Source organism: Eretmochelys imbricata, chromosome 1 (genome assembly GCF_965152235.1).
Source record: "Eretmochelys imbricata isolate rEreImb1 chromosome 1, rEreImb1.hap1, whole genome shotgun sequence".
Taxonomy (NCBI): Eukaryota; Metazoa; Chordata; order Testudines; family Cheloniidae; genus Eretmochelys; species Eretmochelys imbricata.
The window spans coordinates 256,081,491-256,105,203 of NC_135572.1; the positions used below are offsets into that span (position 1 = coordinate 256,081,491).

General features: G+C 43.2%; 1 protein-coding gene across 1 annotated transcript in view; it reads left to right on the forward strand.

The window, feature by feature from the left end:
* Positions 1 to 23,713, forward strand: part of BRAF (B-Raf proto-oncogene, serine/threonine kinase) — a 119,907-nt gene that overhangs the window by 40,641 nt on the left and 55,553 nt on the right. Inside the window, exon 4 of the mRNA XM_077828091.1 lies at positions 21,640 to 21,743. Within this exon, the coding sequence (XP_077684217.1) occupies positions 21,640 to 21,743 (104 nt within the window). The remainder of the gene's footprint in view (positions 1 to 21,639; positions 21,744 to 23,713) is intronic.

The window sequence follows — 23,713 nt, forward strand, 5'->3', positions numbered from 1 at the left end:
ACCAGTTGGGAACTGAAAAAGAAAAGCTTGTTTTCTGCTTCCCATCTGTGAATAAAAACTAGGTGTGAGAAGATGAGATCATCTAGTTCTAAAATCTTGAAGGACATGGGGATCAGAAACAATCAGTTCAGTTCACTAACTACAGATAATACACTGGACCATTGCTAGAACGTGTGTCTATATAGCGTGAATTCGCATATAACGTGGTCGTGGCCATGGATCCCAATTTAATTACTTGAATTGCAATTCATTTTAACGCGGTCCCCGCGTTAACACAGTACTGTGCATGGATCTCAAATCCCGTGTTCTAGCGAGGGTCTGGTGTACTTTTTTTTAATAAGTCAGTTTTAAATGAAAAACACTTTGATAAATTTTTTCCCCTATGTATCCAGCACAGGTAAGGTAGTTTTATTTAATAAAAATTAAAATGTTTCATGCAAATAGAACTTGACACAAATCAGAAATAAAATAATTAATCGTGATGTAAATAAGAAATGCATCCATCATTTTCTAGCAATAAAAAATGTAAAAATTAAGAGCCTGAATAAAAATAAGTTTAAACTATACATTGGCTTAAGTAAATATATATAAATATATTGTATCCTCCTGTTTAACAAAAAGAAGCACCAAATTTAATGTAAAGGGTATACTTAGTTGCAAGTCAACATGTTCTAAAGGTTATTCACCAATGGTAGGGAAATAACTAAAGTACAAATGCAAAACACAATTAAAACTAATGGTTTAATTCATAATTAAAATTGGTGATTTAAATCACTTGATTTAAAGCAGTCCACCCTGTTGCTAATAAAAGACTGGCTTGTTTAGACTTTATAGTTAAACTTCGTTGCTGGGTAGTGATGAATGGACGTTTGAAGAAGTTAGGTTGCAGTTGAAGTTATTAACAGTTGTTTTCTCCTGTCTCTTCCATCCTATTCACAAATAACACAGGTATGTAGGCACAAAATTAGAAAGGTCAAGACACAAAATGAGATTAAACTAGCTAGAGCCATGAAAGGTAACAAAAGAACATTCTACAAATACATTTAGAAGCAAGAGGAAAACCAAGGACAGGGTAGGCCTGTTAGTCAATGAGGGGGGAAAAACAATAGCAGAAAATGTGGAAATGGCAGAAGTGCTAAATGACTTTGTTTCAGTTTTCAACAAAAGGTTAGTAGCGTTTGGACATCTATCATAGTGAATGCCAGTGAAAATGAGGTAGGATCAGAGGCTAAAATAGGGAAAGAACAAGTTAAGAATTACTTAGACAAGTTAGATGCCTTCAAGTGACCAAGGCCTGATGAAATACATCCTAGAATACTCAAGGAGCTGAGCTAGGAGATATCTGAGCCATTAGCAGTTATCTTCGAAAAGTTATGGAAGACGGGAGAGATTCCAGAAGACCAGAAAAGGGAAAATATAGTGCCAATCTAAAAAAGGCAAATGACTGGGGAATTACAGACCAGTCAGCTTAACTTCAGTATCTGGAAAAATAATGGAGCAAATAATTAAACAATCAGTTTGCAAACACCTAGAAACTTTCTTTGACAGTGTTATAAACCTTATGGATGAGGGGGAAGTGGTAGATGTGATATATCTTGACTTTATTAAAGCTTTTGATACTGTCACATGACTCGCATAAGCAAACTAGGGAAATACAATCTAGATAAGGTAGAGTGCCCAGATAGCAAATATGAAAAATCAGGACAGAGTGTGGGGGGTAATAGGCGCCTACATAAGAAAAAGCCCCAAATATCAGGACTGTCCCTATAAAATTGGACATCCATTCACTCTACTATAAGGTGGGTGCATAACTGGTTTGAAAACTATTTCCAGAGAGTAATTATCAGTGGTTCACGGTCATGCTGGAAGGGCATATTGAATGGGGTCCTGCAGGGATCAATTCTGGATCAGGTTCTGTTCAATAGCTTCATCAATGATTTAGATCTGGGGTTGACAACCTATGGCACACATGCCAAAGACAGCAGCGTGCCATTAAAAATCCGGCCCGGCCTGCTCTTCTCCGCCCCCCGCTGTCTCCTTGTAGGACAGGCGAGCTCCCTCTTCCCCCGCCTCTTCCCCCAGCTTGCGGGGTTCCTGCCTCTGCTTCTCTCCTTCCCTATCGCCCATCAGCTGATGGCCCTTGCCAAGGAGAGGGAGAGGGAAAAGCAGAGCTGCAGCGCACTCACTGCTCCGGGGACCTTGGAGAAGGGGGTGGAATCGGCATATCCCCTCCAGCCCCCTGCCGTGAACTGCTCAGGGCAGGGGGCTGGGAGCACTGCCATGACCCCAACCCCAGCTCTGACTTCGGCACCCCCGACACATACCCAGCCCCCTGCCCTGACTCTTGCACCCCCCACATCCCCACCCTGAGCACCAAACGGGAGCTCCTGCCCTCCCCACATTCCCACCTGCACCCCTTGCACCAAATGAGAGCTGCCCAGGTAAGCGCTCCACACCCAAACCTCCTGCCCCAACCCTGAGCCCCCTCCCTCATTCTAGCTCCTGGCCAGACCCTACACCCCAACCCCCAGCCTGCTCCTTCACCCCCAGCCCTGTGCTCAGTGCACTCCCACCCTCAGCTCAGTGCAGAGAGAGGAAAAGAATGGGCTAGAACCAGGGAGAAGGTAGGTACCTACTCTATGTGGACAGGGCCGGGATCCCAGACCGGCAGTGGGCTGAGAGGGGCTGAGAGGGGCCGGCAGCCAGGACCCTGGCTGGCAGGAGCCGGTGGACGGAACCCCAGACCGGCAGCGGGCTGAGCTGCTCAGCCCACCGTTGGTCTGGGGTCCTGGCCGCCGGCCCTGCTCAGCACACTGCTGGTCTGGGGTTTTGGCTGCCGGCCCCTTGCCAGCCGGGGTACCAGCCACAGGCCCCGCTCAGCCCGCTGCCGGCCTAGGTGAACGGAACCCCAAGCCGGCAGTGGGCTGAGCGGGCTGGCGGTGTAAGATCAGCATTTTAATTTAATTTTAAATGAAGCTTCTTGAACATTTTGAAAACCTTGTTTACATACGACAGTAGTTTAGTTATATAATATATAGACTTATAGAGACCTTCTAAAAAACGTTCAAATGTATTATTGGCACACAAAACCTTAAATTAAAGTGAATAAATGAAGACTCGGCACACCACTTCTAAAAGGTTGCCAACCCCTGATTTAGATAATGGCACAGAGAGTACATTTCCAAAGTTAGTGGATGATACCAAGTTGGGAGGGGTTGTAAGTGCTTTGGAGGATAGGATTAAAATTCAAAATGATCTGGACAAACTGGAGAAATAGGTCTGAAGTAAATAGGATGAAATTCAATAAGGACAAATGCAAAGTACTCCACTTAGGACGGAACAGTCAGTTGCACACATACAAAATGTGAAATTACTGCCTAGGAAGGAGTACTGCGGAAAGGACTCGGGGTCATAGTATATCACAAGCTAAATATGAGTGAACAGAGTAACACTGTTGTCAAAAAAAGTAAACACCATTCTGGGATGTATTAGCAGGTGTATTGTAAACACGACAGAAGAATTAATTCTTCCATACTGATTAGGCCTTAACTGGAGTATTGTGTCCAGTTCTGGGCACCACATTTCAGGAAATATGTGGAGAAATTGGAGAAAGTCCATAGAAGAGCAATAAAAATGATTTAAAGGTCTAGAAAACATGACCCGTGAGGGAAGATTGAAAAAATTGGTTTTGTTTAATCTGGAGAAGAGACGACTGCATGGGGACATAACTGTTATCAAGTACATAAAAGGTTGTTACAAGGAAGTGGGAGAAAAATTGTTCTCCTTAACTTCCGTGGATAGGACAAGAGGCAATGGGCTTAAATTGCAGCAAGGGTAGTTTAGGTTAGACATTAGGAAAAACTTTCTAACTGTCAGGGTAGTTAAGCAGTGGAATAAATTGCCTAGGGAGGTTGTGGAATCTCCATCAATGAAGATCTTTAAGAACAGATAAGACAAACATCTGTCTTAGATCTGATGATCTAGATCAGTGGTTTTTAAACTTTAGCAACCCGAGGACCCCCATTTTGATTTAAAAAATTTTGGGGACCCCCATCTCCTCCCCCCCCACCCTGCTTAGCCCTTGCCCTGCCCCCTTCACTGGGGCCCTGTCCTCCATCACTGGCTCTCCCCCACCCTCACTCACTTTCACCAGGCTGGGGCAGGCAGGGTTGGGGTGCAGGCTCTGGGAGGGAGTTTGGGTGCAGGGTGAGGGCTCTGGTTGGGCAGCGCTTACCTTGGGCAGCCCTGAAAGAGACCTGGACATTCCTCTAGCAGTGGCTCTTGGGTGGGGGGGAAGTGGTCTCTGCACACTGCCCCTGCCTGCAGGCACCGCCGCTGCAGTTCCTGGCCAATGGGAGCTGTGGAGTCAGTGCTCGGGGTGGGGGCAGCGTGCAGAGACCCCCTGGACCGCTCCTCTCCCTCAGGGATGTGTCAGCCACTTCCAGGAGCGGCGCGGAGCCAGGGCAGGTAGGGAGCCTTAGTCCCGCTGCACCACCATTCCTACAATTGTATGATTCTGTGATTCATTCTCCAGTAGATAAGGTAATGCTACATATTTAATATTAGTCTCCTCACCTGTCAAGGTTCCTTCCCCACTCTGAACTCTAGGGTACAGATGTGGGGACCTGCATGAAAGACCCCCTAAGTTTATTTTTACCAGCTTAGGTTAAAAACTTCCCGAAGATACAAACTTTGCCTTGTTCTTGAACCGTATGCTGCCACCACCAAGCGTGTTAAACAAAGAACAGGGAAAGAGGCCACTTGGAGATGTCTTCCTGCAAAATATCCCCCCAACCCCTACACCCCCTTTCCTGGGGAAGGCTTGATAAAAATCCTCATCGACTGGTACAGATGAACACAGACCCAAACCCTTGGCTCTTAAGAACAATGAAAAAGCAATCAGGTTCTTAAAAGAAGAATTTTAATTAAAGAAAAGGTAAAAGAATCACCTCTGTAAAATCAGGATGGTAAATACCTTACAGGGTAATCAGGTTCAAAACATGGAGAATCCCTCTAGGCAAAACCTTAAGTTACAAAAAGAGACAAAAACAGGAATATACATTCCATCCAGCACAACTATTTTACCAGCCACTAAATAAAAGGAAATCTAACGCATTTCTAGTTAGATTCCTTACTAACTAACAGAAGTTCGGAGGCTGCATTCCTGATCTGTTCCTGGCAAAAGCATCACACAGACGGACGAACCCTTTGTTTCCCACCCCTTCCCGACTTGAAAGTATCTTGTCTCCTCATTGGTCATTTTGGTCAGGTGCCAGCAAGGTTATCTTAGCTTCTTAACCCCTTAAAGGTGAAAGGGTTTTGCCTCTGGTCAGGAGGCATTTTATAGCATGGTATACAGAAAGGTGGTTATCCTTCCCTTTATTTTTATGACATCACCTAACACAAAACTTTAGTGATGACCTTATACTTCTTCTAGAATTCTTCGGTATGTTTCCACACCACTTTAAAGTATAATTATAGCATGGGTAGGCATAACCCTGCTAGTTTTGATCTAACTTGCCCAGGTAACAATACTATAGCATAGGCAGGGTGGCATGGACTAGTGACCGGAGTTTAAGCTGTCTGGGGAGCCAGAGTATGTACGTGGGTTGCTAGGCCATGCTACTACATCTACCCTACTGTTACCCACATTAGCTAGATTAAAGCTAGAATGGGTATGCCTGTGTGTACACCTTCACTTGAGCCTAGACATACCTTTAGTGACCCATCAGATGGTTAATGTGTGCACGTGTTAAAGCTGAATATTTGCTTTCTGAAGTTTTGTATTATGCTGCCGGGAAGATTAAGGTGTGTTGGGCTGGAGGATGAAGAAGGTTCCTTGTTTAAAAAAAAAAAAAGGAGTCAGTCACTATCGGTGGAAATATGCTGTATGGTTAAGAGATGTCCTGTAATTTGGTGGATTTTTGCTTTTATCGTTTTGCATTAGGGGGATTTTGCGGTTAACTAAATGTAATCCTTTTCAAATAGATTTTGTTTATGGAATATACACTGTGCCTCTTCTAATTAATTCCATCAATCTCTTCCAACTCTGTCCACCTCCATTCTAACACCTGTAGCCCTTGAGGGATCCATTCCTGGGGCCTGGAAACTTTACCAGACAACTTGAGCCTGATCCATTAGTCAGTGAAGACAGTGGAAGAACTCCCATTGACTTCAGAGGCAGACAGTTAGGGACATCAACATTCCTAGCCTCAGAATGAGATGAAAGACATAAGGCCCTATTGTCAAAGCCAACTGCTTCCCCCTCTTCCTGCCAATCTCAAGATGCTGGAAATGGGTGAGGCTGCTACATTTCAAACCAGCAGTGGTGACTTCAATTTTTTTTTTTTTGTATTATCTGTTGCTTTTAGTCTGAATTTGAAGTCTGTCTCCTTTGCTGCACCTTTGGCTACTGGAAGGGGGGAGGAACAATTTTTTTCTCTCACTCCATTTCCCCCTTTTATTCCCCCTTTTAGTCTCTTGGCTTCTACAAGGGTAGTCGGATGTCTAAGTTCTACCTTTCCTACGTTGCTACATGGTTCTCTCTAACAAGCAGCTCCAGTGCCTCCTGCCCTTGCTGCTGCCCATAGTTTTCACTCTTTTCTGCTTGGGGAAAGCTTATGAGAATCAGTCTCTTGGACTGTCTGCAGATTTAGGACACGACTACATCCATTTACATAAACTGAATGTTTGGATGATTTTCTTCAACTGTAAGGAATAGAATTTTTTTTATAATGATACAGAAAAGTTTTCTGTTCATCACAGGTTAGTGTGGTTTCTCACGCTGTGCATGTAAAGATGTTATGGTACTTGTTGAAGATGAGCTGCATAGTAATCATTGCACACTTATGCCCATAAAACCTTTAACACACCACCATTTTGTATGTATATAAATATGGGTTTCTGTATTTAAAATATCACAAGTTAATCACAACAACAAAGGCAATGCAGTATTTACAAAATACCAGGCAACATGAGACTGTTTCCTAGACTTTTCTTTTATCACCAAGGCATTTAGGAATTCCAGGAGTGTGAGCGCTGTTCTGCATAGAGACAACAGTGCTTGTTACTCGGAGTTCTGACTTTTGTCACACCTTTCTCTAAATTAGAATACCAACCTTCTAATTACAGTAAAAGAACCATTTGATTTGCTCCTCTTCCCTAGGTGTGTGAACAGTGGGAGAACCAGATCTTACTTTTTGCTACTACCTAAGTGATTGACATAGGCTAATTTTATGCAGTACATAGTTGGATCCTTTCTGCTGTTGTGTTCCTAAATTTCTTTGAGCAAGCTTTAGGTAATTAAGTTATCCATAATATATTTGTCCTATTTTGACTCTAGATTTGCATATTGCTTTCTGCAATTTATGTTCTAAGTTTGATATGCCTCAAAGTTTGCAAACTGTAACCATTGAGTTTCTACAGGCATTCAAGTAGTCCTACTGGTTTCACCTGTCAAGTGTGAGGAACTCTTCCTTCTTGGAAATTTCAGACAGTTGAATAAATTAGTTTCTTACCACTACTCACCTTCTTTTTGATTGGCAGAACCTAATTGGATTAATCCAATTACAGCTACCCACACATTTATCAATCAAATATTGAAAATGGAGTTCTTGTGCGGTCTGTGGCAATGAAGACTTACAAAATGGATCTGAATACTCTCGGTTATAATTTACCTGATATGTATAATGTAAACATATTGGGTATAATGCACCCGTAACTTCCAGGTAAACTTATTGATTTTACCCCACTAATCCTTCAGTAGATCTTATGCTGTCAATCTATCCAGGCTTCTCCTTAGTCCCTTAGGGGTTCCTGTGCTGCTTACACTCGGGCAGTCCAGTTCTTCCATTGATAGTAGTCACCCACTAGTTGAAGTAATTCTTCCCAGGTGATGCCAGTTCATTCAATATCCTCTGTCACTGACTTCTGCCAGTTCTTCTTTGGCCTTCCTCCCTTTTTCTTTCCTCTCTGGAATACCCAATTCAATGCTTGCTTAACATGTTTCCCATTTTCCATATCATGTAAATTTCCCATCCACCTGAGACTTTTCTTTGATATTTTCTTTCCATAAAATGTGTAATATCTTCCTCAGCCATCTGTGATGGGCAGCCTCCAATATCTCTTTTTTTGTTAACTACCTCTCTACTCCATACAGTAGCATGCTAAGTATAATCACATTGTATAATCTGGCCTTTAGTTTAATGTGGAGACCTCTGTATGAACAGATGTTGTTCATCCTTCTAAAAGTAGTGTTTGCTTTTCCTAATTTCATATGAATATCTTTATCGTAGCCACCTTCGAATTTCATCACACTCCCCAAATAATAGAACTCTTCTATCTCTTTGATTCTTTTCTGTGTACACTCTTGCATTTATTGTGCAGTTTCTTACCTTCATAATCTTGGTTTTCTCTGTATTTATTTTCAGTCCAATTTTTGCTGTTTCCTGTTCTGCCTCTGATATAAGTACAGTCTTTTCTTTCCACATTATACTTAGTACAGTAATGTCGGTGGCAAACTCAAGGCTGTGTAACTCATCTCTGCACACCACCAACATGCTTTTTGTTGCCTGCTTTATCACTCCGTCTATTGCAAACACAGAGGATTGGTATTAACATGCGCTCTTGTCTAATTCCAGTCACAATATTGAACCACTCAGCTAGGCCTGTATCCGATCTGATTGCACGTCTGCTTCCATCATATAAACTCCTTATCATGTTGATCAGCTTGCCTGGTATCCGCCATGTTTCACAGGGTCTCTCTGTGGACACTATTGAATGCTTTCTTAAAATTGATTAAGATGGACTTTTGCCAAGCAGTAGCATTTTTGATTATCTGTCAAAGATTGAATATTTGTTCACAGCCTAATCTATCTGGATAATTGATGCACAGCTTTGAGAGAAATGCCAATGCTAAGTTAGAAATAGAAGAGGGACCATTAATAGCTGATGAAATTAAAACAACTATCAAAGGCTACAAACAGGGGAAAGCTCTTGGGGTTGATAGAATTCAAGCAGAAGTACTAAAGGTAGCAGGCAAAATTCTGAGTGAGCAGCTAGCAAAACTCTTAAATGAAATATGAGTGAAAGCACAAGTACCAAAAGACTGGAAAGATGGTATCAGCGTGGCATTGCCAAAAAGGGTGATCTTCATGCACGAACTGGAGAGGTACTTCTCTCAACCCTGGGTAAAGTTTTGGCTACCATTAAGCTGAATAGAATGAAGAAGGCAGTGGATGGAATATTATGAGATTGCTGGATGACTAAACTCAGATATCTCAGAGTAGGAATAAATGGTCATTTTTCAACATGGCAAAAGGTTAACTGTGCTGTGCCTCACTTCAGCAATAAGATTTATTTAACATATTTATTAATTTCTCAAAAGGAGCTGAGGAGTGAAGTGAAATTTATAGTTGCCACAAAATGTAGGTACTTCAAATCTGGGGAAGACTGTGAGGAAAGCACCTTGAGCGGGGCCTAACTGAGCTATGTGAATGGGTAATGTGAATGGCCGCTGAAATTCAGTGTTGATAAATCCACAGTAATGCACACTGGAGGGAAAAATTTGAATTACTCCTATCATACTGGGATCTTTATTGATGGTATTGGCTCACAAAATGGACCTGAGTATCATTCGGACAGCTGAATGAAGATCTCTATTGTGTGCAGCTGTGGTTTAAAAAAATAAAAAACCCTCAAAACATAGCATGTTAGGTTGCAGAATGAATGAATGACATGAAGACATGGCAATTGTCAGCAATCAGTTCCGGACATGTGGGGTCTGTGGTGTGCTTTGATCTTATAGGACTCTAACATCATTCTATTGTATTAAACTACTTCTGGTTTTTCCTACACCTTTGGCACCATAAATTATTCCCATCTATTAAACAAATTACTGCTTCATGATGACCATGTGAAAGAACAGTTACTAGTAATTGATGCCACTATCTATAAATAGCTCTAGAAGCATGATTAATGGAATGTTAAATCTTGCAAAGCAGATCAATTCTATTCAGCTTTGCTTTGGAAGGGGGTTTGTGTCACTGCAATGGAACAATGCCCCCAGGCCCTTTTTGTGAATATTGATGCTGTTTTAAGAATTTATTTTTTTAAACTACTGCTTTTGCTGGAGGTTAGAACATAAAGGCTGACCCCAAGATCCAATTGGGAAAAGCCACCTTCCTTCTAATTTTATGGAGGACATTTCTGTATGTTACCTATGTTTCACATATTGTCCAAAACCCTTACTTTTTATTTTCACAGGGAGCAGTTAATTTTACCCTGCACTGCTGTTAACAGATGACTGGCTAAATGTCCTGTGAACAGCTCTGGGTAAGAAATAAATGCCCAATGGTAGTCTGGATCTCAGATGTTTTAGCAAGAAAATAGCTGAAAGTTTTGAAGGCAGAAGTAGTTACTTTAAGCAACACCTTTTCTCTCCCCCCACCTTCCCCAAAGACAAACACCTGGTCTAATACAAACTGAATTTTGTATGACTAATAAATGGTAGTCACACACCATTTTACAAGAAAGAATCCATGGCTTTCCAGTGTGCTGAAAATGTGACAAGATATGACTGTCTAACTAGTATTTCCTAGTGATATTTCAAAATAGACTCCATCAGGTATAATATCCCAGACATTATAACTAATTCCACATGATGTACAGTACTAAAATATATGAAATTTGACAAAACTGAGCTAACATTTTTTCATACAATTGCATGAGAAAAATAAATTTAGAAAATCAGGCCTTGTATTTAAAAATATCATAGAATCATAGATGATTAGGGTTGGAAGAGACCTTAGGAGGTCATCTAGTCTGACCCCCTGCTCAAAGCAGGACCAACCACAACTAAATCATCCCAGCCAGGGCTTTGTCAAGCCAGGCTTTAAAAATCTCTAAAGATGGAGATTCCACCACCTCCCTAGGTAACCCAGTCCAGTGCTTCACCACCCTCCTAGTGAAATAGTGTTTCCTAATATCCAACCTAGACCTCCCCCACTGCAACTGGAGACAATTGCTCCTTGTTCTGTCATCTGCCACCACTGAGAACAGCCTACCTCCATCCTCTTTGAAACCCTCCTTCAGGTAGTTGAAGGCTACTATCAGATCCCCCCTCACTTTTCTCTTCTGCAGACTGACTAAGCCCAGTTCCCTCATCTTCTCATAAGTCATGTGCCCCAACCCCCTAATAATTTTCGTTGCCCTCCGCTGGACTCTTTCCAATTTGTCCACATCCTTTCTGTAGTGGGGGGCTCAAAACTGGATGCTGTACTCCAGATGTGGCGTCACCAGTGCCTCGATCTGCTGTCAATGCTCTCACTAATACAGCCCAATGTGCCATTAACCTTCTTGGCAACAAGGGCATACTGTTGACTCATATCCACCTTCTCACCCAGTGTAATCCCCAGGTCCTTTTCTGCAGAACTGCCGCTTAGCCAGTCGGTCCCCAGCCTGTAGCAGTGCCTGGGATTCTTCCGTCCTAAGTGCAGCACTCTATTAAGCACTTGTCCTTGTTGAACCTCATCAGATTTAGAAACAGTTTGAAATGACAAGATTGTTAGATCTCTGGTAAAAATAAATAGCCAAACTCTGTGCACTTTTTTTCTACAGAACTTCAGGTCAACATTGACAACATAAAGTTAAATTGGGAAAAAGAAATGAGCAAGCAGCTCACTCCTGAGGACTGGAGGAAGAATGTGGCTGACAGTGGCTAGCATTATAACTTCTCTCTCATGGAGAGAAAACCAGTAGAAATTCTGATTCTTTTTGGAGCCTTGGTCCTTATTGTATTCCACTGAGGGTTATGTGCGTGCACTATGTGCCCGGAGCTGGAGCTTTTAAAAGTAGTACTGTTCGGCGGTCTGCACACGTGTCCTGTGCCGCCTTGTGTTCTCATCCAAGGCAATAAAGGGCACAGCGGGCTGCCGGCATCTCCAGTTCCTTCCCACCACCACATGGTCAGAGTTGGAACTTCTACTTCTCTTGTCCTTGTAATACACTTTTCAAAACTATCCTTAGTACTGTTAGTAGTTTAGATTTATTTGTTCTGCATTTTTTGTTTGTTTGTTTTCTGTTCGATTCTTCCTTTCGTACCTGATTTAGGACTTGGCTTTGGTGGTGTTTGCCCCCGCTGGGCCTGGGTACTGCATTATGCCGAAGATGCAGTGGCTCAAAACCTGTGCGTACTGCCCTTGCTTGTTTTCCATCAATGACGAGCACCAACGCTGTTTGTACTTTGTGGGGGAAGCCCATATAGTGTCCGGGTGCAGTATCTGCCTTTCCTTTCTTGCCTGTACTTTGCAGAACTGGACTCTCCACCTCAGGAAACACTTTATAGAAGCTGTCATGGGACTGGCATTGGATCCTGGTCAGTGAAGCCCCCTGTACATTGGCCTGCACAGGTGAAGAGCACCACCCTGCCACGGATTCTCCATCAGGCTCCGCAGGTACCAGTGCTAAGGACCCTGCATTGGGGGCAAACCAAGGAAGCATGCCCATAAGCATGGCAGTAAGTCTTCCTCCAAGTCTAAGAAGGACTCTGCATCACCCATGGGGTTCTGCCATGAAGGAACCACGCATTCCAAGTCTCACAAGACCGAGAAATGGCTGTACCGATTGCCAGATCTGCCAGTACTGACTATGGGCCTGGCAACTCCACCAGCATTCCGAGAACCATCTGTCTCCAGACAGTTGCAGTTCCCAATACTGACTTCTCCAGCAGAACAGATACCATTGACCCCTGGGAGACTTGGAAATACGTCAGGTTCCCACGAGTTATTCACTCTAGAGGGACTACAGTCTCCATGGCTCTCAATCCGATCAACGGGTTGAAGGGACCCTTCCCCCACTATGTTCCTGCTGCATCCCTTTCTGGTGGTTCCGACTGCACAGCCATTTGTTGAGGTTCTGACTCCTCTGATTGAGACGATACTGCTGTCTGACATGGTCCACTGCTCCCATTCTGGAAGCACAAGTGCCAGAAGGCTCTGACAGCACTGTAGCAGTTCCCCACCTTGCCTTACCCGGAGAGTTGGTATCCGGTACCATGGTCAGAGGCTATACAACAACAGGGTAAACCAAGCTGGCCATACTGCAGCTTGTGGCCCCCATAATCAACCTCCAAATGATCCCACTTGGATTGGGAGAACTCCCCCACTTCATCACCGCAACCTTGTTAGGTAGGCACTCCAACATAGTGTTGGATGACACACTGATTAGTCCGATTCTGACGGTACCAATGGATCTGGAGAGACATCCCTCATCATCTCCAGACATCATCTCTTCAGTCCCCTCCTCCCCACCCGGACAACTATAGCCAGTTCCAGGAATTGCTGTGGAGAATAGCCAGTACCCTGGAAATTTCCAGAGAGGAGGTACAAAACAGTCAACACTACCTGCTTGACATCTTGCACGCTTCAGTGCAGACGAGGACGGCCCATCAATCAACAATGCCGTCTTCCAGCCAGCATGCACTGTGTGGTACACCCGTGGCCACGTGTGCACCCACCCCAAAAGGGTCTATGTCCCCACCAAAGGGTCCAAGTTCCTGTTCTCTCATTCTCCACCAAACTCATTGGTCATCCAGTCGGCTTCAGTGTGTTCTAAACAACAACACCCCCGCTTCACCCATCCGATAGAGAGGGTAAAAGCCTAGACCTCATGTGCAGAAAGATCTTCTCGATGGGACTCCAGTTTTGTCTGTCAAATTACTTAGCCCTGATAGCCAAATATGATTTCATTAACTTTGGGCGATTGGCTGAGTTCACAGACAAGCTACACTTGCAAGATTGCAACCAATTCCAGGCAGTTTTGCAGGAAGGCAAGTTACTTGCCAGGTCAATGCTACAGGCTACAGTGGACTCCGCAGAGCCGGCTTCCCATATCCTGGCAATAGGGATTGTCAGGAGGAGGGAATCCTGGTTACAGTCCTTTGGCTTCCCAGGGAGGTGCAAAACATTACAGAAGACTTCCCATTCGACAAATAGCATCTCTTCAGTCAGAAGACAGATGAGTCCCTACGCTCCCTAAAGGACAATAGAGCCATTCTAAGGTCTCTCGGTATCTTCACACCAGCACTCAAGAGGAAATTCTACCACCTGCCCCAGTCATATTGTTACAGGGTCCCACAGCTATATCTACAACGCACCTATGAGCCTCCTTAAAAGCACCTTAAGATTCACAGACCCCATCAACCTATATCAACTACCCAGCTATCAATGCAACAGACCAAAACATCACGTAAGCAGTATTTGAATGTCTTTAGAGAGTGGTCAACCACTCCGTACACCAATGCCCATTTTGTCTACCTCCTTCAGGGGCCGCCTCAAACTCTTTCTGTCAACTTGGAAAGCTATAACAATGGATAGTGGGTCCTAGATATCATCCAGAGTGGCTACATCATAGAGTTTATGGCGACGCCCCCATCTTTCCCTCTTCCTCTGTCCACATGCATAGAACACCCATGTGACAATCTCCTCCAACTTGAGGTTGACTCCCTGTTGCAGAGGGGAGCAGTGGAACTAATCCCAGACTCCTTTCAGGAAACAGGGCTCTATTCGAACTACTTCCTGGTCCCCACAATGTCTGGAGAATGGAGACCGATATTGGCTCTCCAATGCCTCAACTGCTCGCTTTTTCCAAACCAAGATTTTGCATTGTCATGCTCACAACAATCAGTCCCTCATTAGAAAAAGGCATGTGGTTTACAGCTCTCCATATGCAAGATGCCTACTTCCATATCAGTATACACCCGACACAGAATGTTCCTGAGGTTGGGGTGGGGTGGGGCCTCGGCATCTTCGATACAGGGTCCTACCGTTTGGACTCACCACTGCCCTGTGAGTAGTCACAAAAGTTTTCTTGGTGGTGGCATTTCATCTCAGACATCAAGGAATCTTCGTTTTTTTCCATATCTGAATGACTGACTGATAGGAGGACAGTCCAAACAAGAGGCCCAGAATCAACGTCCCAACTACTTCTTCTCCTCTCCTCCTTGGGAGTCAATGTAAACATTGAAAAATAAACTTTAAACCCTACACAATCCCTGGAGTTCATAGGAGCTCGCGTAGATGTGACTTTCACCCAAGCTTATCTACCAAGGCAAAGATTCCAGACAATGAGGGAATTAATCACTTTTTGGTGTCTTCCAACCCTTTAGTTTTGGCCAAAATCTCCCGCTGTCTTGGGACACATGGCAGCCTGCACATAAGTCATGGCCTTCACTCGCCTACATCTGCGGTGACTTCAACTCTGGCTACAAAGGGTGTACTCCTCCGTGCATCAACCCATGCAGTGCACACTCTGCTCCACATGCCACCAGAAGTTCTCTCCTCTCTCTAATGGTAAATGAATCTGCTAAAGGGGGGGAAAGATCCCGAGTATACTGTGTGTGTATAAGCTATACACCTTTGAGAATGGTGCATCCACACCATACTCTTTTGACAGCAGCTTACCTACTGGGCACCCAAAACATGATTGCCAATGTCCTCAGCAGAAACTGTACAACTGACCGTGAATGAGAGTTGCATGACTCTGTAATTGCTGGGGAACCCCAGTGAGAGATCTTTTCGCATCCCATAGCAATACCAAATGCACCCAATATTGTTCAAGGGGAGGAGTTGGAACTCAATCACAGCGGATGCCCTAGTCCTCAATTGGTCATATCTGACAGATTTTGCCGCCCCCGCACTCCTCGTACCACAAGTGATCCACAAGATCAGATGGGAGAAAGCAAAAGCCATCCTTACTGCCCCCTAATGGCCTCACCAATTTTGGCTCCTGGTTCTCCTCTGCATGTCGAACAACCCCACACTCATGCTTTGGACATTCGTGGAGCTACTGACCCAACATAACAATAGACTCGGACACCCCAACCCGCACACTCTTCGTCTGATGGCTTGGTTTTTGGATGGACACCTCCACTAGCACAGGAATGCTCACTGGCAATGCAAGATGTCCTCTGAAGCAGCAGGAAGAAGTCCACAAGACGCTCGTATCAGGCCAAATGGCTGTGTTTCACTGCCTAGGCTACCCAGAAGGGCCTTGTCCCTGAAGTGGTGGACAGCCCACTACTCTTGGATATTTCCTTAATCTCAGGGACTCGGGACTGGCTCTCAGATCCATTAAGGTGCACACAGCTACCCTTAGTGCTTTTCACCCACCAGTGGATGGCCATTCGATCTTTACCCACCCATTAACTGTATGGTGCTGGAAGGGTCTTCTGCAAAAATACCCTCTCATTCAGCCTATCGCTCTCCCAATGGGATCTTAACCTAGTCCTCACCTTGTTATGTCCGCCCCCTTCAAATCTATGACCTCATGCTCACTATCTCTCCTTTCCATGAAAGTAATTTTGCTCGTCACCATTACATCAGCAAGGAGGGATGGTGAACTGGGAGCCATGATGGTTAACCCCCCCCTTCACCACTTTCCATATAGACCAGGTCTCTTTACAATTTCACCCCAAGTTCCTATCCAAGGTGGTTTTCCAGTTCTACCTCAATAAACCCATACATTTACCTACCTTCTTCCCCAAGCCTTATGCCTTAAATGAGGAAAGATGGTTCACTCGATAGTTGTTCGAAGGGCATTGGCTTTTTATCTTGATCAGACAAAGCCCTTTCAGAAATCTCCTCGGCTTTTCATTGCCATAGCAGAGAGAATGAAAGGGAAAGCCATTTCCATCCAGAGAATCTCCAAGTGAGTCTCAGGGTGCATTACATGCGGCTATCAATTATCGGGACGATCTACGCCTGAAGGGATTCAGGGTTATTCCATGAGAGTGCAGGCATTAACTATAGCTGCACTCCACAACGTGCCCTTCGCAGACATATGCAAGGCATCCACGTGGAGTTTGGTACGCACCTTTTCCATACACTACGCTGTAATGTATGGTTCTGCATTGGACGCTTCGTTCAGAGGAGAAGTCCTCCATTCCACAGTCTCCTCGCACCATCCTCCCACATAAGCACTGTTTGTTAATCACCCTCTCTGGAATTCAATAGGGACCATCACTCAAAGAAGAAAACAAAGTTACTTACCTGTAACTGAAGATGTGTGGTCCTGATCTGTATTCCAAATTCATCCTCCTTCCCCTCTGCTCCGGATTCAACAGCTTTGCAGTAGAGAAGGATCTGGACATGCTGGTGGCCCACTGCATCCTTTATTGCCTCAGGGGAGACCACAAGGTGGCACAGGGTGCACGCGCAGACTACCAAACAGTACTGCTTTCAAAAGCTTTGACTCTAGGCATGTGGCACATGCGCATAACCCTCAGTAGAATACAGATCGCGACCATGTATCTCGAAGAACCTCCCGTTACAGGTAAGTAACCTCATTTTACTTTTGGCATGCCAGTCTTGCAAACAAAATTGACACAGTTCATAGTAAAATACTAAAAAGGATACCATGGTGTGTGTGTCATGACCTGCCCCTTCCTGGGGCCATGCCTTGTTCAACACCAGTGGCTCTAGGGGACTATCCCTCAGCTTCCTCTCAGGACGCTTGCCTGTGAATATTGGACAATCCTGGCCGCTTCTCCTAACTCTACTTCCAGGGCCATGTAGATTTCTTCAAAACTACTACATCTCTGACTTCTGGGTTTGAAAAACCACTCAACTTTTATTTAACCTGATTAAACATAAAAGAAACATACCAATAGCTTTCAGTAACCCTTTTCTTTCTTACTCCCAGAGGGAAAACCTAATCTTATAAGAGACCTGCAGTGCTTCCCTTCCTGATTGCTGCCTATTTGTCTGATCTCCTCTCTGGTCCTGTTTCCTCTCCTCAGGAGCCAACCAAAGACCCTTCAAATTCAAAGCCCCGAAGTATCAAATGAGCAGTTTGGATGAAGCGTCCATCCAGGAGTCCATGTCTCTGTGCACTCAGTAGCATATGTGCTTTTTGCCTTCATCCAGCAAAATAACCCATCATATAGTTTTGCTTAACAGCATGGAACCAGCTTTCTATCTCCTGGGAATGTCCCAAAGTGAAAGAGCTGATGTTAGGAAATGGATGCAAGAGTTATTTCAGGGGTATAGCCCCATATCCTCTTATTACAGTGTTACAGGAATTTAACACAGATTTACTGAAATAAAGCATTTCTAGACACCTGCCTAGATCCTTATGACTGCAGTTAATAAATGTATTTCAGCCATATGGTTGCAAATACACATAACCACTTTGCAAATATTTGATAAGAACATAAGAACTGAGAAATGGAACAATTGATTGTCTAAATAGATTAATTTGAGCTACAGCCCTGATTCAGGAAGGTTTTTAAGCACAAGTAATCCTGTTCATTTCATTGGGACTAGTTACACCTGTAAAGCTAGGCACATGGCTAAATACTTTCCTGAATGTTTGATGAAAGGTGTGTCAACTGAGTCATTTGTTAAAAATGATGGAACTTACTTTTTTTTTTTAAGTACTTAATGCAGCTCACAATCTACACTGCCTTATCTCTGCCTTATCCCTTATAATATATATTCAATACCCTCTCCTGCTGCTTATGTAAGAAAATAATTTGTCCCAGCAACAATTCTATTTATCCTTGATTAAAAAATATTAGCTGAGGCTCAGAAGGAGAACTGGCCTGTTAAATTTCTCTTCTGGTTTTACTTGAGATTGTCTCAAACTGCACGTTGGGAAGAGTGCATATAAGTAACTTAGATTCAGAAAAAATAAGTCACTAGACTTCTGGAAATAATACAAACATGAGCAATGCGCAGCCTGAGTTTATAAGGAATAAATATTGCCAAACTAACTTAGTTTATTTTTTTATATAATTATAGAATAAATGGATAAGATGGGAAAGTGATAGATAAGTGAATTTTAATAAAGCATCGTATGTAGTCTCAGTGAAACCAAAGTCAAAATTTAGTTCAGCCTATCTTGGATAGGAATATAAAGGTATGGATTAGAGCTGGTCTGAAACTTTCCAGTGAGCAGTTTGCTGTCAGAAAGGTTTGATTTGATGGAATTGAAACATTCTGTGGGAACATGCCAATTCATTCAAAAATTTTAATGGAAACCAGCTAGGTTTGCCCCAGCCAACTGGCTCCAAGTCCTGTTCTCCCACACCTCTCTTTCCTCATTGGCTCCCAGTCCTAGTCTCTACCCCTACAGCTCCCAGTCCCAGCCTCCCCTACCTCCTCACCCAACCAGTCTTAGCCTGCCCTATTCTCTCCCAGTATCCTTGCCAGACCAGACGCAGTCTCCCTCCTTCAAATCCGAGTCACAGTTTCTCTCCCACCCTCCATCCCCCCAGTCTCACTAGACTCCTTGTCCCAATCTACTCCTTCCCTCGTCTGGCTTTCGTCCTTCTCCACACTGTCTAGATTGCCACCAGGGGGATCACTGAGAGCACAGGATAGACAGGCTCCCTGTTCCCAGACCAGAACAGCCATTATGGGTAAAGCCTTTTGAACCCCCTGGGCGGGAGCAGGCTCATTTGCTCTGTGGGGATGGTGTATGCACAGTCAGGTCAGCATGAGAAGCTGGAAGGGGATGGAGCATGCTCAGTGAGGATAGAATTTTTGGAGGTTTTAGGTGTTAAGCTCTAGTAAATCTCTAGTGAGCACGTGCAAACTGTGATTTTTTTCAAAGGCTTATAACCTGGCCAGATTTGGGTGAGTTTTCACAGGGATGGCAAAAGGCACAGCCCTGACATAAAGGCCACCCCCTGCCAAATTTCAGGTCCCTGGCCAATGCTAGAGCATTTCAAAGAAAAGGTCTCAAAAAAGTGTTAACATGGGCATAATGTATTTTTCCCTAGCTGCCCTCTTGGAAATGGTTAAACCATTTTGGTTGAAATTTTCCAGTCAAAATCAGTGTGAGGCAGACACCTAGCAAGGAAAATTTCAACCCAAACCGTTAAAGTTTAGCAATATTATAAGCATTTGAACTCAGGGTCTTATAATGGGAAATGTTGGACAACCTTAATAATAGGCTTTGCTACAAGTCCCACCTGTAACAGTTTGGCTAAGTAACAAGTACATGGGGGCAGAAGGGGGGAGAACATAATTCTACAAATAATTGAAGGATGGGGTGTAAACACTATAAAGAAGGAGGTTGGTGAAATGGTGTATTTTGGAATAATGGGGTGGATTTATGGAAGCAAAGGTCTAGGCTGTTTAGCAAGAGAAACTTTGACACACATTTGTCTGTAAAATAGTTTCTACATTGACAGGGAGAACAACCGTGACCAAGAAGGTCACTTCCATTTCTTTCTTCTAGGAGAACATACATGTAGAGGATAGAAGTGCAATAGGTAGTATAACCTCAGTAAAGTAGCATTCACCAGGACACTTGAAACAGGATTGTCATTGTTATCTTTAAGTAGGAGACACAAGCTTCTATTTACCTTTAGAATTTTTAAATATTAGCTGCTCAACTGAGCCCTGATCCAAAATCCTTTAAAGTTAATGGAAAGACTTCTGTTGACTTCAGTGGGCTTTGGATCGGGCCCCTGGTAAGCTGTAAATAATTACATTTCATGTGGTCTGACTGGCTTTTTGGTTAGTTAAGGCTAAGGAGTTTCCTAGCATAGAACTGGCTCATTACAGAAAAAATAAAATACCAGGGATGAGCAGAAGGGAAAGTACTGTTGTATATATCAGCAAATGAAACCCTGTTCAGTAAATAGCACCAGAAGTATTGAAATGGTAGTGTTAGATATGTTTAGACACCCTAATATATCTTATCCTTTTTTGATTGCTTAAGGAACACTGTCAATTAAAAATCACAGTTCGTTCTTAAAAAGCTTAACTACTGTTACAAGAAACACCTAAGATCACCGTAACTGGAAGAGATTAGAGGAAAAATTATGTTAGAGAATTGTATAGTTTGTGCATTTCACAATACTTTGTGTTTGGTCAATTTTAATCTGTTTCCTTTGTATTCAGCTACTCCTCTTTGCTCATGTGGGTCAAATAGCAAAAGGGGAAAGAAAAATATTCTTTACAAATAGGAAAATGTGTCTTTAGAATCACAAATATTGGCTGGGGCCTCAAGGACAGATGTGTTACCTGACACCACTATTAGTTCTTTTTTTCCTCTTTTTAAATGGACTAGATTTGAAGTTGGTATTTTCCGTTTAAGATATCTGTATTTTATTTCAAATTTTATTTTATAAACTTGTGGCAAGTAGTCCAGTTCAAGCTAGTTCATCCAAGCCTATTGCCTGTTTATTTTTAGTTCCAAATGACACATCACTCCACTTAATTGCAGTACAAGCTCTTCAAAATTATCATATGTATAAATAGCTTTTAGTTACCTATCTCTTTGCCATCTCTGTTGCAAAATGGGAAAGATAGAAGGTCACCCAGGGTCAAGTCAAGTTTTCTCTCTCAAATGTCAGTAGAAATTTAAGGTGGCACTCACGTCCAGCTGAGCTTGGTTTGATATGAAATTCGTAATGGTGTGGTTTGTAGGCAGTTTACACAATGTCCACAATGTGCAAAGTACTTTGAGAAATTATTATTTAGGATTCTATGAAGTGCTGTAAAAATGAAAATTGTGGTGCTTTGAACATTTTGTGCACTTTTTAGGGAGTGGAACATTAGTTTGCTTCAACCATGAGAATGAATTATAATCTCTTTCTCTAATGCTTATGTCTTATATTTGACCTTGCAGGTTCCAGCAAGATGTGGGGTGACAGTCCGGGACAGTCTAAAGAAAGCTCTGATGATGAGGGGTCTTATCCCAGAATGCTGTGCTGTTTACAGAATACAAGATGGGTATGGTTTATGTGGGGTATGGGTTTTTTTACGCTATCAGGGTTCTTTCTAGGAGTATACCAGCATGGGCCAATTCCATCCAACATTGTGAAGGTAAAGATCAATCTCACTAAATTCAGAATGAACTATTTAGTTTGTGCTAAGATGGTTTGGGCCAACACAAAATATGGGGTGATAGCCACAAAACTGTGCCTAGAAGAAGGCTATGACATATGAAAAGTTTATGGGAAAATGTTTAACCTCCACCCCTTCTTGGATGCACTTAACAGAATGCAACAGGCTGTTATTCCTGAGGTCTATTTTAGCTGAAAAACTATGAGAAAACATCTTATTTTAAACTATGAAGTAGGGTTGTTTTGAATTTTTAACTTTTATTTGGTTTTACTTGAACTGGGTTTCAAAGTAAATAGCTCTTAATGTGAATTTCCATCCTTAAACTTCTAATTAAAATCCTACCATTCTCCCAAATTAGTAAACCCTCTGAAAGTCTGTTATGGGGACAAATGAGAAAGACAAAGTAGGGGAAGTGATATAAATCTATTCACTTAAATTTGGGTTATTGCTGATTATGTACTCTATGGGCTTGGCTACACTTGCGAGTTAGTGCACATTAAAGCAGCCCCAGGCGCCCTAGCTCACTACCCGTCCACACTGGGAAGACACGTAGAGCGCTCTGACTCCATGGCTAGAGAGTTCCTGGAACTCCACCGCGGCAAGTGGAATAATGTTTGCTGCGCCTTGGCTATAACCCCGGGCGTCAGTGTGAACGAGGTGTTGCATTACTGCACTCTGATCGGCCTTTGGAAACGTCCCATAATCCCCTTAAGTCAAGTGGCCACTCTTGTCTTTTTTTTTGAATCACTGCAGGAATGCGGATATGCCTTTCAAAGCTCCGTTTCTGACAGCTGGCTGCTTATCTGCTCTGAGACAAAGCAACCATTAGTGTGGAATGCTGTTTGTGTGTGTGAGAGAGAGAGAGAGAGAGAGGAAGGGGGGGTCTGCTGCTGTCTGAACTTACAAGACAGCATGCTCACACGCTCTCATCCCCCCCAAAACCCACTCTCTCTATATACACACAACACACTCCCTGTCTCACTCCACCCTACCCCATCCAATTTGAAAAGCACGTTGCAGTCACTTGCATGCTGGGATAGCTGCCCATAATGCACCGCTCTCAATGCCGCTGCAAATGTGGCCACACCAGTGTGCTTGAAGCTGTCAGTGTGAACAGACTGCAGCGCTTTCCCTACTGCACTCTATGAAGGCTGGTTTAACTCAAAGTGCTCTACATCTGCAAGTGTAGCCATGTACTAAGTATCATATGACTTTAAAAACAAACTTTGTATTTGTGAATAATCTAAGTACTATACCCAGATGTACAGACACTCTTTTCCCAATCTATGTATTATATAATTTTTTTTAACGTTCGCTTTAATAACATTTTAAAATTTTTTATTGGGCCAACTTCTGTTGGAGAGAGAGACAAGCTTTCAAGTTACACAGAGCTCTTCCTCAGGTCTGGGAAAGGTACTCAGGGTGTCACAGCTGAATACAAGGTTGAACAGATAGTTTAGTATAAGTAGTTATTCTAAGGGAACATTCAAGGTGAATATGTGCTAACTACTTATGCTAAACTATCTGTTCGACTTTGTATTTAGTTGTGAGCTCTGAGTACCTTTCCCAGACCTGAAAAAGAGCTCTCTGTGACTCGAAAACTTTTCTTTCTCACCAACAGAAGCTGGTCTAGTAAAAGATATTACCTCACCCCCCTTGTCTCTCTAATATCCTGGGACTGACACGGCTACAACAATACTGTATACAACATGGGGACAAATTGTCACACAAACACTCTTTTTCTTTGAATGGATAGAAAAGTATCTGTCAGTTTTGGACTTAAAGGACCAGCCATTCTCTGCATTGTAGATCTTTGCTGAAGCTGGTTTGAAGAAAAGAGTGCATCTCTTTACTCT